Source organism: Neofelis nebulosa, chromosome 9 (genome assembly GCF_028018385.1).
Source record: "Neofelis nebulosa isolate mNeoNeb1 chromosome 9, mNeoNeb1.pri, whole genome shotgun sequence".
NCBI lineage: Eukaryota > Metazoa > Chordata > Mammalia > Carnivora > Felidae > Neofelis > Neofelis nebulosa.
In genome coordinates this window covers 79,592,674-79,609,834 of record NC_080790.1, presented here as the reverse complement: position 1 = coordinate 79,609,834, position 17,161 = coordinate 79,592,674, and the positions used below count along the sequence as shown (strand labels likewise).

The 17,161-nt window shown below is 37.4% G+C and overlaps 1 protein-coding gene across 4 annotated transcripts in view; it reads left to right on the top strand.

Annotated features, from left to right (window-relative positions):
- Positions 1–17,161, top strand: part of MGAT4A (alpha-1,3-mannosyl-glycoprotein 4-beta-N-acetylglucosaminyltransferase A) — a 122,206-nt gene that overhangs the window by 31,051 nt on the left and 73,994 nt on the right. For 3 of the 4 annotated variants that reach the window (XR_009248716.1, XM_058684367.1, XM_058684368.1), the window contains exons 3-4: positions 11,812–11,979; positions 14,362–14,502. Coding sequence is in view for 3 of the 4 variants with exons in the window: in XM_058684367.1 (XP_058540350.1) it covers positions 11,812–11,979; positions 14,362–14,502 (309 nt within the window). In the remaining variant the exon portion in view is untranslated. The remainder of the gene's footprint in view (positions 1–11,811; positions 11,980–14,361; positions 14,503–17,161) is intronic. The other variant, XM_058684369.1, reaches the window with a different exon arrangement.

The window sequence follows — 17,161 nt, the reverse complement described above, 5'->3', positions numbered from 1 at the left end:
GAGACCAAAAAGTTTGAGAGCTACTATAGTGAATATAATGTAATTGGCATCATATTGGGAGTGTTGGGTAGCTCACATTTTTGCTTAATATGTCACAGATGTTTCCCATGTCATTATTTTTATTGGGTCCATAACATTCTTTTATATAATTACCATCACTAGCTTAACCTTATAAATAATGCTGACAAATTTTGCACATGTCAGTTTCTTATGATAATTTTCTTTTTAATTTAAGAGGATTTGCAGCTCGCTGGCATAGCTACTTATTACCTAGCATTCTACAAGGCATTGACATGAAAAAATCTAAAATGTGATTCCTGCTGTAAAGAGAGTTAACAACAGATCTGAGACTGCTTATTATTAGAAAGACCTGCTTCCAAGGCTGGACCTTGGCTCACATCTGGTAACTTGCTTGGTAAACACTGATATAAAACTGACTCTACATTGTAAGAGTGGTTTATTGTGCCTAAATTATTTATACAAGCAATTTGGTTTATGCTGAACACCTGCTTTCCTTATTAGAGTCAGGAATTTTGGTATGTGCTAGGCAGAGAGCTTACCTACATGACCAGCCTCCAATAACAGTCTTGGACACTGAGTCTCTAATGAGCTTTACTGGTGGACAACACTTTGCATGTGTGTCAAAATTCATTGCTAGCAGAAGTAAGTGTGTCCTGTACCACTCTGTTGGGAGAAGTGCTGGATGCTTGTATCTGGCTGCTTTCAAGACTTTTTGTCTCTAGTTTTCTGAAGTTCATTTATGGTGTTTCTTGGTATAGATTTCTTCGGGTTTATCTTTTTTGGAATTTTCTCAGCTTCTTACGTCTTAATGTATGTTCATATCTTTTACCAAATTTGGGATATTCTAGCCATTACTTTTTCTAATACTTTTTCCACCCCACTGTCTTGGTGTTTTCCCTCTGGGACTCTGTTGACAAGAATGTTAGATTTTAGATCTTTTGTTACAGTTTCAAAGGTCCCTGACACTCATAAAAATTTTTTTCCAGTCTCTTTTCTCTTTGTTGTTCAGATTGGGCAATTTTGGTGGTCTTTCTCAAGATTCCCTGATACTTTCTTCTGTCTTCTTCATTCTGCTATTGAGCCCACACATTAAATTTTTTATTTCATTTATCATATTTTCTGTTCTAAAATTTCATTTGTTTCTATAATTTTTATTTTGTATTTCTTTGTGTAGGGTTTCTTTCTTTCTTTCTCTTTGTCATTTGTTTAATCTGCCCGTGGAAACATTTTTATGATGGCTGCTTTCAAATCCTTATCAGATAATTCCACCATCTGTGTCATCTTGGTGATGGCATGTATTCATTATATTTTCTTTTTCTTTTTTTTTTTAATTTTTTTTAATGTTTATTTATTTTTGAGACAGAGACAGAGCATGAACTGGGAGGGTCAGAGAGAGAGGGAGACACAGAATCTGAAGCAGGCTCCAGGCTCTGAGCAGTCAGCACAGAGCCGGACACGGGGCTCAAACTCACGGACCGTGATACCATGACCTGAGCTGAAGTCGGACGATCAACCGACTGAGCCACCTAGGCGCCCCGTATCTTTTCTTTTTCAAGTTGAGATTTTATTGATTCTCAGTATGATGGGTGATTTTCAGCTGTATCCAGGGCATTTTAGATATTATGTTATGAGACTCTGGGCCTTGTTTAAGTTGTCTGTCTTAGCTGGCCTTCTCTTACACGATTTTTTGGGGGGAAGTTGGAGTGCCACTTTATCACTGCCAGGTGAGGATAGAAGTCCAACCTCCTTACTTTCCCTCTGTTGATACCCATTAGGAAGGGGCATCTCATTTCTGCTGTGCAAGGGTAGAAGGTTGGTTCCCATTAGGCATCTGGTGACGCCACTCTGGTTGGCAGAGGGGGAGGAACCTGTCACTACTTTCCATTTGGCCTCCACTGATATTTCATTGTGGGGGCACTTTACTGTTGAAGGGTAATGAAAGTCCTGGCTCTTCGTACATTTTTTTCTGATATGGCCCATGTGTGTGTGAGTGTGTGTGTGTGTGTGTGTGTGGGGGGGGCTTTGTTACACTTGGATAGGGGTGGAAGTCTAGACTCCCCAGTTTGCTTTTGCTAGTGAGGTAGGGATTGGACCATGGTGGTATTCATGGTGTTTGGTCAGGAATATAGTGGTTATTGTCTAAAAGGTTTCTCCCTTGCTAGGTTGTCTCATCCTTAGTCCTTTTTAGAGAGAGTGGGTTTTTCTTGGGATGTTTTTGTGTGCTCCTGTTTGTGTTTCCTGGATGGTGGCTTCTCCAGTACTCTGTCTGGAATATATGAGGCAAAAAGAAAACTCAAGAGAACTCACTATTGTGTCGTTCCTTAGGTTCCATTGTCCCTTCTATCTGCTGACTTCTGTACGCCTTTAAGAACCTTCCTTGTGTTTGTAATATGTAATGTCCAGGGTTTTTGTTTTCCTTAGTGGAAAGAATAGGGAGATGTCTATTTTGATCTGTAACTGGAGTCTTGATCTTGAACTTGACAGAATTCATTTATGATGTAGTCATCTGAAGAGTCCTAGTCTGAGATTTACTTTTATAATCCATTTCACCAACAGTGAGTTTAGGGTAATATTACCTGTCTCTGCATTCATTTTCTGATTTATCTAGTAATTGTGAAATGTTTTCCTGTCAGTTTCCTTTTTGTTGTTGTTGTTGCCATTATGGTTACAGGAAGGAAAAATCCTAAATTCTCAATTGTTTTCAGTGAAGTTTACAAAAGACTACAAAGTTAGTGTTTCCAAGCAAGTGAACTGTATTTATGTCAATTGGACAAAAAAAAGTTCTCAGTAATTCAAAATAAAGACAACAGAAAAGGTGGGGATATTTCTGGGTGGATAGGGGGAACATGAATAATAGGAAAGAGTAAAGAGGGGAAAGATGTGAAGTTTGTGGATGATAATGAAAAGTGTGGAAAGAAACATAGAAGAATTTGAAAAGAGTTTTGCAGAAAAGTATTAGGAAAGGTAGATAATAAGGAACAGAGAAAAGTGAAGAGAGGGAAGAAAACATGAAATAAAGCATAAAATGAATAACCAGATCTAGTGAGGGAGATACAGAAAGCGGACACGACGTTTGCTGGTAGGGCTAGTCCATAGTGTAGGGTTGCCTAGTGATTAGTATCCTGCTTTTTATTTTTTATTTTTTAAAGGTATATAAGTATGTATTTATTTTCTATTTAAATTTTATGCTTTTTAAATAAAGGTGATTCTAATGTAGAATAAATGCTCTGTCTTAAGGGATTTTTTTAAAAATAGTAAATACTAATATTTTTATTCTGGCATAAAGCAGTATTTTATACATTAACTTATAGAAAACGTATTTTATGTACAATTGTAAAGAAACTGCTGCACAGATAACTCCAATGTAAAAATGGATTGTATTTTAAAAGTTCATTGAGTTTGATACTTCATGGGAAAATACATACCATTGTATCTTTTGGAATACAAATTTTTTGTTTTGGGTATAAAGCAACACCTCTTTGGAAAAGTGTCTGCCAGTAAGTTTAAGTACTTAAGGAAAAGAGTTCATGGCTGTCTGATAATTTTTACTCCAAGCTCCTTATAGCTTACTGAATTTTTAAAAATCAGGTTTAATAGAATCATGGTCAATATAATTTAGTAAAGAACAGTTATAAACATATGGCTAAGTATACTCTAGTAACCATTATCCTAAGTTATGCAATTTATTGTTTTTTCATCTCATTTCACTATGATAATGGAATTTAGAACTTTATGATAATTGCTAAAAAGAGATTTCCCTGACTTCAGGGAAATCAAGGAAAATGATTTGTAGCTATTTAGTGGGAAACTACATCTAAGAGTGTGTTGTAATAGGTATATGCAGCATCATTTGATTATCTTAAGGTGTTGTGCTTTATTTATATGATCAGTGGATAGATTTTAACTTACTAAGCCTTTACCTGGAAGTCTGTTTTGAGTGATATTGTTAATGATTATACTACTTAGGGGACAACTTGGAAACAGGGATTGTATTCCAGAAAACTTCTCACCCATAGCTTCTCTGGTATTCATTCACTAGTTAGGATTCTGTTTTGTAAGCATAGTGAAAACATTATGTAAGGGAACAGAGGAATTTTACTCTTTGCTTTAATCTAAATAAAGTATATGATTTTGTGTATCAGTGGGCTCCATTTTCCCTTTGAGTTTAGAAGGGTGCTGCAGGTTTAATCCGTGCTTGTATGGTAGATCCTGACTGGAATACTCTAGGGACATTGAATGGTCTTGTTAATTCTACATAATTCTTAAGAGGTCCTTGGAAATAGGTGTCCACTGAATATTTTAAAATATGTCTATGCCCCAAGTATAATCTTGAGGATTATGTCCTGAACATTTTAATGCTCCCTTCTCTCCCTGGATCTCTTAACATGTAAGCCAGAGAGAGGAGAAGCAGCTAGTGCATAGTGGAGCAGAACCACACAAATGTCCAGGCTGCCTGAGTCTAGACCTACTTTGAGGACAGTATTGGCTTAATGCTGTTTAGTGGGTAGCTCAGCATCACCTTGGAGCTTGTTAGAAATTCTTCTTTTTTTATTATTTTTTTAATCAAAAAAATTTTTTTTAATATTTACTTATTTTTGAGACAGAGGGAGACAGAGCACGAGTGGGGGAGGGACAGAGAGAGAGGGAGACATAGAATCTGAAACAAGCTCCAGGCTCTGAGCTGTCAGCACAGAGCCCGATGGCAGGGCTCGAACCCACGAACTGTGAGATCATGACCTGAGCCAAAGTCAGACACTTAACTGACTGAGCCACCCAGGTAACCCGGAGCTTGTTAGAAATTCTTAAGTACCATGTTAGGCCTACTGGAATCAGAATCTCTTGAGGTGGGGGTCCAGAATTTTGTGTTTTAACAATCTGTGTTTTAACAATCCAAGTAGTAATGTTAGAGCAGTAATGTTAGAGAATAAGATACTTAGTCTTGTTTGTAACTTTTAGCTGTCCATTCTAATTAGAATTGTTCAAATTCATTTCATCCTCTGTCTTTTGGACTCCTATTCACTATGTCTTTTGGCTTTTCTAGACCAGTTCTTTTTTTTTTTTTTTTTTTTAATTTTTAAAAATGTTTGTTTATTTTTCAGAGAGAAAGAAAATGCAAGCAGGGCAGGGGCAGAGAGAGAGAGGGAGACACAGAATATGAAGCCGGCTCCAGGCTCTGAGCTGTCTGCACAGAACCTAACATGGGTCTTGAGTTCATGAACTGTGAGATCATGACCCGAGCCAAAATCGTACACTTAACCTACTGAAGTCACCTAGGCTCCCCTTTTCTAGACTAGTTCTAAACCTTTCTGAATCCAGTTCTTTTATTTTTTAAGAGATTTTTAAGTAGGAAATTGCCCATAATTTCATCTGGGCCTTCTTCCTTTTAAAAAATGGTTGCATAAGAATGGTAAATGTGCAATGAAATGTTTTTCAAAGGCAATGACTTCCTGAAAAATAAAGCTTGTTAAATTGTGGAATCTATTACTAAGGGAGCTCCTCGCTCATATATGTGTATGTATGTCACACACACACACACACACACACACATATATATATTTTAATATTTGTGTGAAGTAGTTCATTGTAGTATTAAAGGACAGAGGGATGGACCAGATGACTTATCAACATTCTTTCCAGTGCCAGGATTTTATTGTTTAATATATATTAAAATTAAGAAATTTAGAAGTGGGTTTAATTTTTGGTAATTTTAAGTTTAACATAAGGCAGTTTTTGTTTTTATTTTTATTTTGAGAATGAGACAGAGCAAGGGAAGGGTGGAGAGAGAGGGAGAGAGAGAATCCAAAGCAGGCTCCACACTGTCAGCACAGAGCCATATACAGGGCTTGAACTCATGAACTATGAGATCATTTCTTGAGCCAAATCCAAGAGTCAGATGCTTAGCCGACTGAGCCCCTCAGAAGCCAGTTTTTAATGTTGGCTTATAGAACTCAGTAGTATCCCCCACATCTTGCTAATAAAAAAGTACTATTGTTTGAAAATGAAATTTTTTGTTCTGTTTTTATATATAACATACTGGGTTTTAGTTTATAGTACCTTTTTGTTTGTGTTAATTTTTCATCTATACTGTTTATACATTTTTTTAATTGTTGAGTCCAAAGCTGTTATTTTTAAATTGTTGAGCCATATAAAATTGCCATTTTTGTTAAAAATAATCAAATATCAGCGATTTCATATGGTTCAACCTAATAAGTCTTTGAAGACCTAAAGATACACTTTTACTGGAAAACTGGTTTGATTATTTGATTTGAAGGAATTAAAGTGGTTTCTCTGGAAATTTTGTATGTTTCAGAGTCTTAGGTTCACAGAACATGATTTGTACTTTCATTGTCTAATCTGGATATATAATTTTCTACAATTAAAAAGATTCGGGTCACCTGGGTGGTTCAGTCAGTTGAGTGTTTGACTATTGATTTCGGCTCAGGTCATGATCTCATGGTTTGTGAGTTCAAGCCCTGAGCTGACAGTGCAGAGCCTGCTCGGGATTCTCTCCCTCTCCCTCTCTCTCTTCCCCTGCTTGTATGCTCTCTCTCTCTCTCTCTCTCTCTCTCTCTCTCTCTCTCTCTCTCTCTCAAATAAACTTACAAAAAAAATTTTTTTTTAAGTTAGGTTCTGTCTACAATAAAACAAAACAAACAGAACTAGGCATTTCCTGGTAAGATGATAATATAAGAGTTTCCCACACCGTCTTGCCATGTCCCCTCCCCCATAGAAACTGATTGAAATGATTAAAGAAAAGCAAGAAAAAAAAAAAAGGAATTGTGCTAGTAATGTTGAAAACAGAGAATTGTCAAACACGTAATCACAAATTTGAAGAAACTGTTTTTATGTTATGCTAAAGTGTGAAGTTCTGGGATGATACACTACTCTCCTCAAGGGAGCAGTATAGTACTATGGGAAATATAGGTGGAGAAAATTCTAGAAGTCACTAGTGAGCCTGTGTTTGGGTAGATGATGGAGGATGGACTGCACAGGAGAGCTGTGTAAAGATCATATGTAACTCCTTTCTGTTTGGAGGAGCCAACAGCGTTCTGTGGTATTCCTGGCAGGACTAGTTCAAGGCTTTATACCACACATACTCTTTTTCACTGACATGGCTTTCTGGCTGGAGTATGGACTTGCTCTGATGTCAGGGAGAGAACTCTTTGAATGCGGAAGGGTGGAGTTAGAAACAAAGGATGGATGTGAGAGATGGGAAATGACCCAATTGGAACCCTTTCATAGCTGTGGGCTTTGGGCTAAGAGCAGCACTAGTATCTGGCCCTGAAAGAAGATACTTAGGACTCTATCCAGTACTTCATGTGCCCAAGGGATCTTTTCACAAGCATGGCCAGGTCATCTGAAAGCAGGACAGCACTTTGGAATTAGGGATGGGGGTATTTATCCATTGGGACTGGTTACTCTCTTTACTTGGTGAAGCTGGCCTCTGGGAAGTTGGTTTCAAAAAGTACCAAGAAAATGTAGGGACAGAGACTGCCCTCAAGTCCATATCCCATCTTCCCACTCAAGAGCTGCTAAAAGACCTAACCTGTATGTCATCCTGTCCCTCCTGCTTACTTTTTAAAAACTTACATTTTTAAGTTTATTTATTTGATTATTTTGAGAGAGGGGGAGGGGAGGGGCAGAGAGAGAGGGGTACAGAGGATCCGAAGCAGGCTCCATGCCAATAGCAGAGAGCCTGATGCGGGTCTCCAACTCATGAACTGTGAGATGATGACCTGAGCCGAAGTCAGACACTTAACCGACTTTAAGGAGCCCCTTGAAAACTTATTTTTAAAAAAGTTTCAACTGAAGAAGAGTTACAAGGGTAGTACAAAATGACTTTTCTATACATATCATCTGTTATGAACATAACCTTTCTATCAATTTGTTGTAGTTTCTTTTCAGAACCAGTTGGGAGTAAATTACAAAAATCATGCCTTTTTACCCCTAAATAATTTAATGTTTATTTCCTAGGAACAAGGAATTCTGTTTAAGTACTACAGTATAAGGATCATACTTAGGGAATTTAACACTGGCACAGTATCTACTGTATATTCTGTTATTTTTTCCAGTAATGTTCTTTGTAGCATTTAGTTTGTCCGGTCTAGGATTCAGTCCATGGCTGTGCTTTGCATTTTGTTGTCATGACTCCTTTAGTCTCTTAATCTGTGATAGTTCCTAATAAGCCTTTGTCTTTGATGACCTTGACATTTTTTATAATACAAGCTTTTTGTTTTGTACATTATCTCTCAGTTTGGATGTGTGTGATGTTTCCTTGAGATTAGATTCAGATCATGCATTTTTTGGCAGGAATGCCACATAAATGAGGTGTGTCCTCTGTGTATCATATCAGAGGCACATTGTATCTGTTTTCTGGGTGCTGACATGAACTTTGATCACATAAGTTAGATATCTGGCAGGTTTCTTCGTAGTAAAGTTAGCATATTTTTCCTTTTGTAAATTAATAAGTACTTTGTAGGGAGATACCCTGAGGTGACATACATACCCCATTTGTTCCTCAGAAAACTTTGATCTGCTGATTTTAGCATCCATTTTTGATTCTTGCCTGAATCAGTTATTGCTATGATAGTTGTAAAATGGTAATTTTCCAACATCCATCATTCCTTCTACATTTATTAGCTTGCATTCTACTAAAAGAAACACATCTCCCTCACCTGTTAATTTTTGTTTATTATTTTATTAATGTTTATTTTGAGCGAGAGAGCAGGGGACGGGCAAAGGGAAAGGGAGAGAGAGAGAACCCAAAGCAGGGTTGAGAGCTGAGAGCACAGGGCCAGACGCGGGGTTTGATCCAATAAACCATGAGATCATGACCTGAGCCTAAATCAGGAATTGGATTCTTAACTGACTGAGCCATCCAGGTGCCCCTCATTTATTATTTATATGAGGTCATGGATTCTTATTTTATTCAATAGGTATAAGCTATTACTGTCAATATTTGTTTTGGTACTTAAGTTGTCTCTAATTTGGCCAATAGGGGCCCATTAAGTACCATGCTGTGCCCTTTTGACAAGTCCTGTCTTTTTGTAAATAACATTTTCTTAGTTTACACCAAATTGTTTCAGGTTCATCTTAAAGTTACTTCTCCAGAGAGTTCTAATTCTCTTTTGGGCAGATGATGTCAAGAAACCACTATCTCAGCACTGTGTAAGTGTTAAGAAGAGGATTTTCAATTGCTCACGTAAAGAGGGAAGAACTGAGAGGAAGTTTATTCATGCTAATTTTGGACACAGCCTGCTTGGTGTAATTGGCCCTTATCCACACTGTCCGGACCTGGCAGTCTACACTGTTTTAATTCCTGTAGCCTTCTAGTGTGTTCTGATCTCAGAGCATATTCTCCTTTATTATTATTATTTTTTTTTTTTAATTTTTTTTCAACGTTTTTTATTTATTTTTGGGACAGACAGAGACAGAGCATGAACGGGGGAGGGGCAGAGAGAGAGGGAGACACAGAATCGGAAACAGGCTCCAGGCTCTGAGCCATCAGCCCAGAGCCTGACGCGGGGCTCGAACTCACGGACCGCGAGATCGTGACCTGGCTGAAGTCGGACGCTTAACCGACTGCGCCACCCAGGCGCCCCTCTCCTTTATTATTTATTTATTGTTTGTTTGTTTGTTTTGACTCTTCAGAAACACTCTCTCCTGTAGATGAATTTTAGAGTCACGTGTCAAAAGTCATATACCAAAAAAGTTTCAGTGTTCTTTTGAAAGATAATGAATTGAATTTATAATTAAACAGGGTAGAATTTATCTTTTTTTTTTTTTTTTTTTTTTTTACAAGATTGAATCTTCTCGCTTAGGATTGAGAGATGACTTCATTAACTCTTCCATTAGAGGTTTCAGTAAAGGGTTTGTAGTTTTCATCACATGAATCTTATAAAATTTTTTTAATGCTTGTTTATTTTTAAAAGACAGAGAGTGTGAGCAGGTTAGGGACAGAGAGGGAGACACAGAATCTGAAGCAGACTCCAGGCTCTGAGCTGTCAGCACAGAGCCCGATGCAGGGCTCAAACTCACAAACTGCAAGATCATGAACTGAGCTGAAGTTGGACGCTTCACCGATGGAGCCACCCAGGTGCCCCCATCATATGAATCTTGAATATCTCTTGTTACAATTCTTTTAGGTTTTGTTAGAATATAATTGTTAATAGTTTTGTGTTTGTGAATAGTATCTTTTTAACATTTCTTTTATTATGAATATATGCATACGGACATGCGCCTAAACTATGAATGTATAGTGATGAATTTTTTTGAACCACTACCCAGAGCAGTCAATAGGACCTAGCTGGCACTCTGAAGCTCCATATATGCCCCTCCTAATCACAGCCTTCTTTTTCCTTTCTTCCCTCCTAAAGCCAGCAAGTTAAGGAGAATATAGCTGCTTATATGGTGATTGTTCAATGTATGGAAGAATGACAATTGAGCAGGGCAGACTTTTTTTCCCTGCCACAGAATTCTGAAGAGATGTTTATTGTGTGAGCTTTTGTGTAAGGGACAAGGAACAAGATAATTGCCTGTTGTTAAGAATATCTTTATAACCATGCAGATTTATTTTTTTTAGGTCTGTTTCTTATTGAGTCTGTCCTTGAAGAAGGCAGAGATAATAATATTAAATAAAAAGTAGTCTTTCTAAGGTGTGTTTTGTTTAGATATCAAAATAGTAGCCTTGGATTATCCAGCTTGATACAGAAGTTGAAAACCATTGTTCTGGTTTCTCTTAGTTTAATGAGGTTGTAGAAATTGCTCATACTACTCCCATATCCCTCAACTACCTTTCAGCATTGCTGATCAAAATTAATGAATGGTTTGTCTTCCACCATCTCTTAGATTTTAATGTCAGATTCTGTCCTTAGGCATCGTCTCACTGTGCACTTTGTCTCTGAGCTGTCTGATACTGTTGTTTCAGTGCCTGCATTTATCCTCATGAAATCCACTTTATTTCCCAAACCAGGTTTTCCTGACCTGTGATTCTCTCAAATTAAAATGGATGACTGTTAACTGGAGTCATTTTACACCTGCCTAATAAGAAGTTTTAGAAATAAGGAATTAAAAAAAAATTTTTTTGTAATGTTTGTTTATTTTTGAGAGAGAGAGAGAGACAGAGCATGAGTGGGGGAGGGGCAGAGAGAAAGGGAGACACAGAATCTGAAGCAGGCTCCAGGCTCTGAGCTGTTAGCACAGAGCTGAACGCAGAACTCGAACCCACTGACCAGGAGATCATGACCCGTGCCAAAGTTGGACACTTAACCGACTGAGCCACCCAGGCGCCCCTCGGAATCAGGAATTTGACCAAAGTCTGGCTTAGGGAAATCTTTGCAGAATTGGAAGTACAGAGGAAAAAGCCTATAGAAATTAATGATAATGCTATAAAAAAGGTAATATTCATTTTATTAATTATATTATCATCAGTTTCAATACTTTATCTTAATACAAATAAGGTCTTTATATTTGTTTGAACCTTTTGAGAAATGATGTTAGCAGTATGCCTGAAATGTTAATTCTAAAAACTTTGTCCTTTTTCTCCCTGTCTTTACATTTCTGAAAGACTAAGTAGAAAGTGTTTGCATTCTTACAGATATTAAGAGCATTAGGGTTAGTTGTAGCTTTGCTATGTATAAGTGGTTGGGGCTCTTTTTTCAGTTCTGTATCAATACATAAATGAACATCTTTCTGAAAAATGTGACTTTAAAATTTCTAATCTTACAGTTAGGTTTTATGTTTCTTCTTTTTTAAAAGAAATATATTAAAAACATTTGGTTTTGCTTCTAGAAAAACTGATTGCTTATCAACGAGAGTTTCTTGCCTTGAAAGAACGTCTTCGTATAGCTGAACATAGAATCTCGCAGCGCTCTTCTGAATTAAATGCCATTGTACAGCAGTTCAAGCGTGTAGGAGCAGAAACAAATGGAAGTAAGGATGCATTAAATAAGTTTTCAGGTACAAATGATATTTTTAGTTTCATAAAAGTTATGTTTTCAAAGGGTTATGTGAAATAATTTATTTGAAAGTTGTATAAAGTAGCTTATCAACCAGCATATATTACTCTTTTCAGAGAGAAACATTGCACAAAACTTTGTATAATGGTAAATTATAAAACAATTTTTATTAATTGCTAAGTTTGATTTTAAGAGAGTAATAATTGATTTAGATTTCAGTTGTGTAAATTTCACCAACTAGAGCAAAAACCCAGATCTCTTCAAAAATATATTCCAAATGAAATTAAAATTTAACTTGGTGTTTTTACATACATTTATGTGTGTAAAAAACACATAAATGTGTTTTTACACATAAATCTTTCAAGATTAATATACCTTTTCATTTAGCATCATCTTTTACTATTTATTCTTCTTGTCTTTAGATTCACTACCTAACCTTATTTTAAAAAAAAAACTTTTTTTCATGTTTATTTTTGAGAGAAAGAGAGACAGAGTGTGATCAGGGGAGGGGCAGAGAGAGAGGGAGACACAGAATCCAAAGCAGGCTCCTGGCTCTGAGCTGTCAGCACAGAGCTCATGCAGGGCTTGAACCCTTGAACTGTGAGATCATGACCTGAGCCAAAGTTGGATGCTTAACCAACCCAGGCACTCCACTACATTACCTTACTTTTGAATTTTCATGCTCTGTCTTCCCCTCCTGATTGTGAAATTTGTGTTGTGGCACAATAACATTTAAAAGTATGGAATGGAATAGATAATAAAAAATCACCCATAAGCCTGCTGTCGAGTGATTTCTCTTAACATGTTTTCATTTCCTTCTAGTCTTTTTTCCATGCAAGTTTATCTTCAAAATTGTAATTGTTATAGCCTGATTTTTACTTTTGAAATTATGCTATTAGCATTTATTGTATCATTTAATATTTTTCAAAAATACCGTTTTTAATGGCCTTTTGTCAGTTAACCATATACCATAATATATTAAACAATTTTACTATTAAGCAAATAAGATTTTTCTGTGTTATTTTCTCTCCCTAGTTTATAACTCTGTGATGGATGTCTTTATGTATAACTTGGTCACATTTCTGGTAGCCCTTAAGTTACTTTTATTAGATTATGACTTCCTTAAAAACAAGGATCTATGTTTTAATGTCTGTTGATTTCCAAACACATGACACAGTGGCTGGGACAAAGTAGATGATCGCTAAATATTTATTGAGAGCATGAAAGTAAAATTCCTAAAAGGGAAATGATTGAGTAATAAGACAGAAATGTTTTAGGGTTTTTGATGCTGTCTTGAATAGCTGTAACATATATCAGATTATCACCAAAATTTAATAGCATTATTTGATCTGCTAACTTGATAGATTGAAATTGGTGCCTTGTAATTTATAATTGTTTCTTTACTTATAAGATTAAACATTAATTTCATTAAACATATCACAGTCATTTGCAGTTTTTGGTGAATTTTTGGTTCTTATATTTTTAATGGAGTCTTCATATTGCTTCACATGAAATCTTTTTTGAAGCTTTAAGTCCTTATTGCTGACTTCCATATTTAAAATGTTAAATTACTGTTGGGATTTTAAAATGTTGCCTACCAGATCAGAGTTTTTATTTCATGTTATATTAAAAGATTCATTAATTCCTCCAAGAAAAACTGGAAAATGATTTGAAAGTTAGGATCTGTCTTAAATTGTGCTGTTTAAATTATTGTACTTGAATTTCTTTGAAAAAAAATCTTCCATTTGAAAATTTGGTAAAATAGAATAACATAAGGAAAGAGAAAATTATGGGTGGTGAATGTGCTTACTATGTTTTCATAAACGGGTAGCATGTTTAAAAAATTATTTTTCATTTTTTTTTTTTTTTTTTTTGAGACAGAGACAGAGCATGAGCAGGGGAGGGACAGAGAGAGGGGGAGACACAGAATCTGAAGCGGGCTCCAGGCTCTGTGCTGTCAGCACAGAGTCCGACGTGGGGCTCGAACTCACGGAGTGTGAGATCATGACCTGAGCTGAAGTTGGACGCTCAACCGACTGAGCCACCCAGGCACCCCAATGGGTAGCATGTTTATTAGTGTGTGTTCTGCAGGGCCTAAATTCTGAACCATTACAATAGCAAGTGATGAAAGCCTTCTACCTTCTCCTGGTACTTTGGCTGACCTTTTTAGTTTCCTTCAAGTGCTGTCAGCATCAGACTCTGAGACTCTGGCTGAAGAAGTGTCTTTTTCATTTTAAAGGGAGATCTTGTTTACCAAAGTATGAAATCAGGAAAGAAAATTCTTTAGTTCTAGTTCTCATAAATTTTTACTGCTGTATTTGCGAAATCAGCAATTTCTGTAAGTAAGGTGACCCTGTGCATTAATTTTGCTTTTTTGTTTTAGATAATACCCTAAAGCTATTAAAGGAGTTAACAAGCAAAAAATCTCTTCAAGTGCCAAGCATTTATTATCATTTGCCTCATTTATTGCAAAATGAAAGAAGCCTTCAGCCTGCTCTGCAGATTGGTAATGGAAGAACAGGAGGTATGTTTATTTTGTTCCTTACTGTGGTTGTACTGCTGGTTTTAATTGGATCTTGGGATATAACATTGACCATTAGAAACCTGGCAGGTCAAAAAAGAAAAATTCCTTCTCTATGCGTAGTAACTTAGGACTCTTTTACATTGAAAGGAGTTGGACATTTTTCTCCATAGATCAGACTGTAGAACTGAAAAAGCTCACGAGAAATCTGGTTTAAGCCCCATCTCCAGGCAGAAAAATGTTTAACCTTTTTAATTTTTCAGTTTTAAAAATTTTAGATGTAGAGAGATGACTTTGTTTCTTTTATCATCTTTCAACATTAATAGCTCTTGAGTCTTTTCAAGAGAGGTTTTCTTATGTTTGCCCCTGCTTTTTCTTAGCTAGAAGGCATATATAAACTTTTGTTTAACCTTTCATACAATAATAGAAATACTTTGGTTTGCCTTTTTTTTTTTTTTTGAGAGAGATTGAGGGTACCAGTGAGCGAGGGGCAGAGAGAGAGGGAGAATACCATGAGGGGCAAAAGACAGAGAGAGAGGGAGGGAGGGAGGGAGAGAAAGAGAAGCAGAGCTCACCTGAAGCAGGGCTCAAGTTTACCTGATGCAGGGCTGGAACTCACCAACCATGATGTCGTGATCTACACCAAAGTCGAATGCTTAACCAACTGAGCCACCCAGACGCCCTTGCTTTTTTTCTAATATATAAAAAGGTAGTTACTGCATATTTTATTCCTTTTGTTAGAACCACCAGAGCTTCTTGAATTTTCCTTGTTGGCCCTCTTTACCATTTTTTTATGATTTTTATTCTTTTCTTTTGATCTTGTTTATCTTTTCTCTGGAGATTTTAAAATGTAGAGACCAAAATATCATTTTGCTCCCCTAATAAGTCTTTGACAAATGACAAAACCATTACCTAATAGATACACAAAGATATCTTTGTGATAATGTTTTTGAAAAGTTGATTTAATCTGCTTTTGATTCAATAGGATTCTTAGGTATTTTACTTTTGTGTGTTGCATTTACCATATTATTAGCATAAGCTTTTATATTTGTCTTTTTTTAGTTCTGCTATCTTTCTACATTATGAATCATTTAAAATCTTCCTAAGGAAGTGATAATTCTTAAAATATTAGGTTAAAACTAAATCATTTTTCCATTTCTTTATTGATTCACTAAATATTTATCCAGCAGGTACTGGATGTGCAAAGACTAACAAGATGTGTAGTGTACTCTAAATTATTTTCCTTAGAACATTGATCATTAATTATTTCTGAAGTTGATATTTTGTCTCTCCCTTGAACAGTCACTATTTGGGTCAGATGTCTCAGCCATTCAGTACATTTGTTGGTTTAGAGGATACCTTCATTAATAAGAATATCAAATGAAAAGAAAGTGCGAGTACATTTAAAGTTATTTAAGACCATAGAACCTCTAATAGGTTCAAGGAGGGGCTCCTGGGTGGCTCAGTTGGTTAAACGCCTGACTTCCACTCAGGTCATGATCTTGAGACTACTCATGAGTTCAAGCCCCTCATTGGGCTCTGTGCTGACAGCTCACAGCCTGGAGCCAGCTTCACATTCTGTGTCTCCCTCTCTCCTTGCTCCTCCCCTGCCCTCTGTCTGTCTGTCTGTCTCTCTCTCTGTCTTTCAAAAATAAATAAACAGGGTGGAGGGGCAGCCTGCCCAGCAAAGCAGAGCCCCTGAGTTTGGCTTACAAAATCGGAGGGGCCGGACTGTGTGAGTTCTGATAGCCAGCGGGACTTAACTTCTGGAATGTTAAAAGTCAGCAGCTCTGCTTGGAGAGTAGGAGGGCGGGAGGACACCGGGAGGGAGAGGTGTTGAGCCCTGGAAGACAGAGCTCAGCTTGGTGGGGAACAAAGGTGCTGGCCAGTGCCATCTCCCTCTCCCATCCCCCAGCCCAAATCCCAAAGGGAACAAGTTCCCATCACCGAACTTGCTTGCACCGTGCAAACACCCAACGCTGTGCTTCTGTGGATCCATCCCTCCGACAGTTCTGCTTCCCTCCTGGTGCTGCAGGGCCCCTCCCACAGGGGACCACCAATGGCAAAGCGAGCTAAGCCTGCCCCTCCCACCCCTGTGCACCTGCGGATCCACCCCGGCTAATAGGCCAGATCCCATCAAAGCAGCACAACAAGCCTGGCAGTGTGCAGGTAGCCCAGACAGGGGCCACACCACATCAGAGTGAGTCCTACCCCTGGGAGAGGGGAAGATAAGGTACACACCAGTCTGACTGTGGCCCCAGTGGTGGGTTGGGGGCAGATATTAGGTCTGACTGCAGCCCCGCCCACCAACACAAGTTACTCCAGACAGCACAGGGGAAGTGTCCCACAGTTCCGCGCCACTCCAGGGACTATCCAAAATGACGAAACAGAAGAATTCTCCTCAAAAGAAACTCCAGGAAGTAGTGACAGCTAACGAATTGATCAAAAACAATTTAAGCAATATAACAGACCATGAATTTAGAATAATAGTCATAAAATTAATCGCTAGGCTTGAAAAAAGTATAGGGGACAGCAGAGAATCTATTACTACAGAGATCAAGGGACTAAGAAACAGTCATGAGGAGGTAAAAAATGCTCTAAATGAGGTGCAAAATACAATGGAGGCGACAGCAGCTCGGATTGAAGAGGCAGAGGAGAGAAT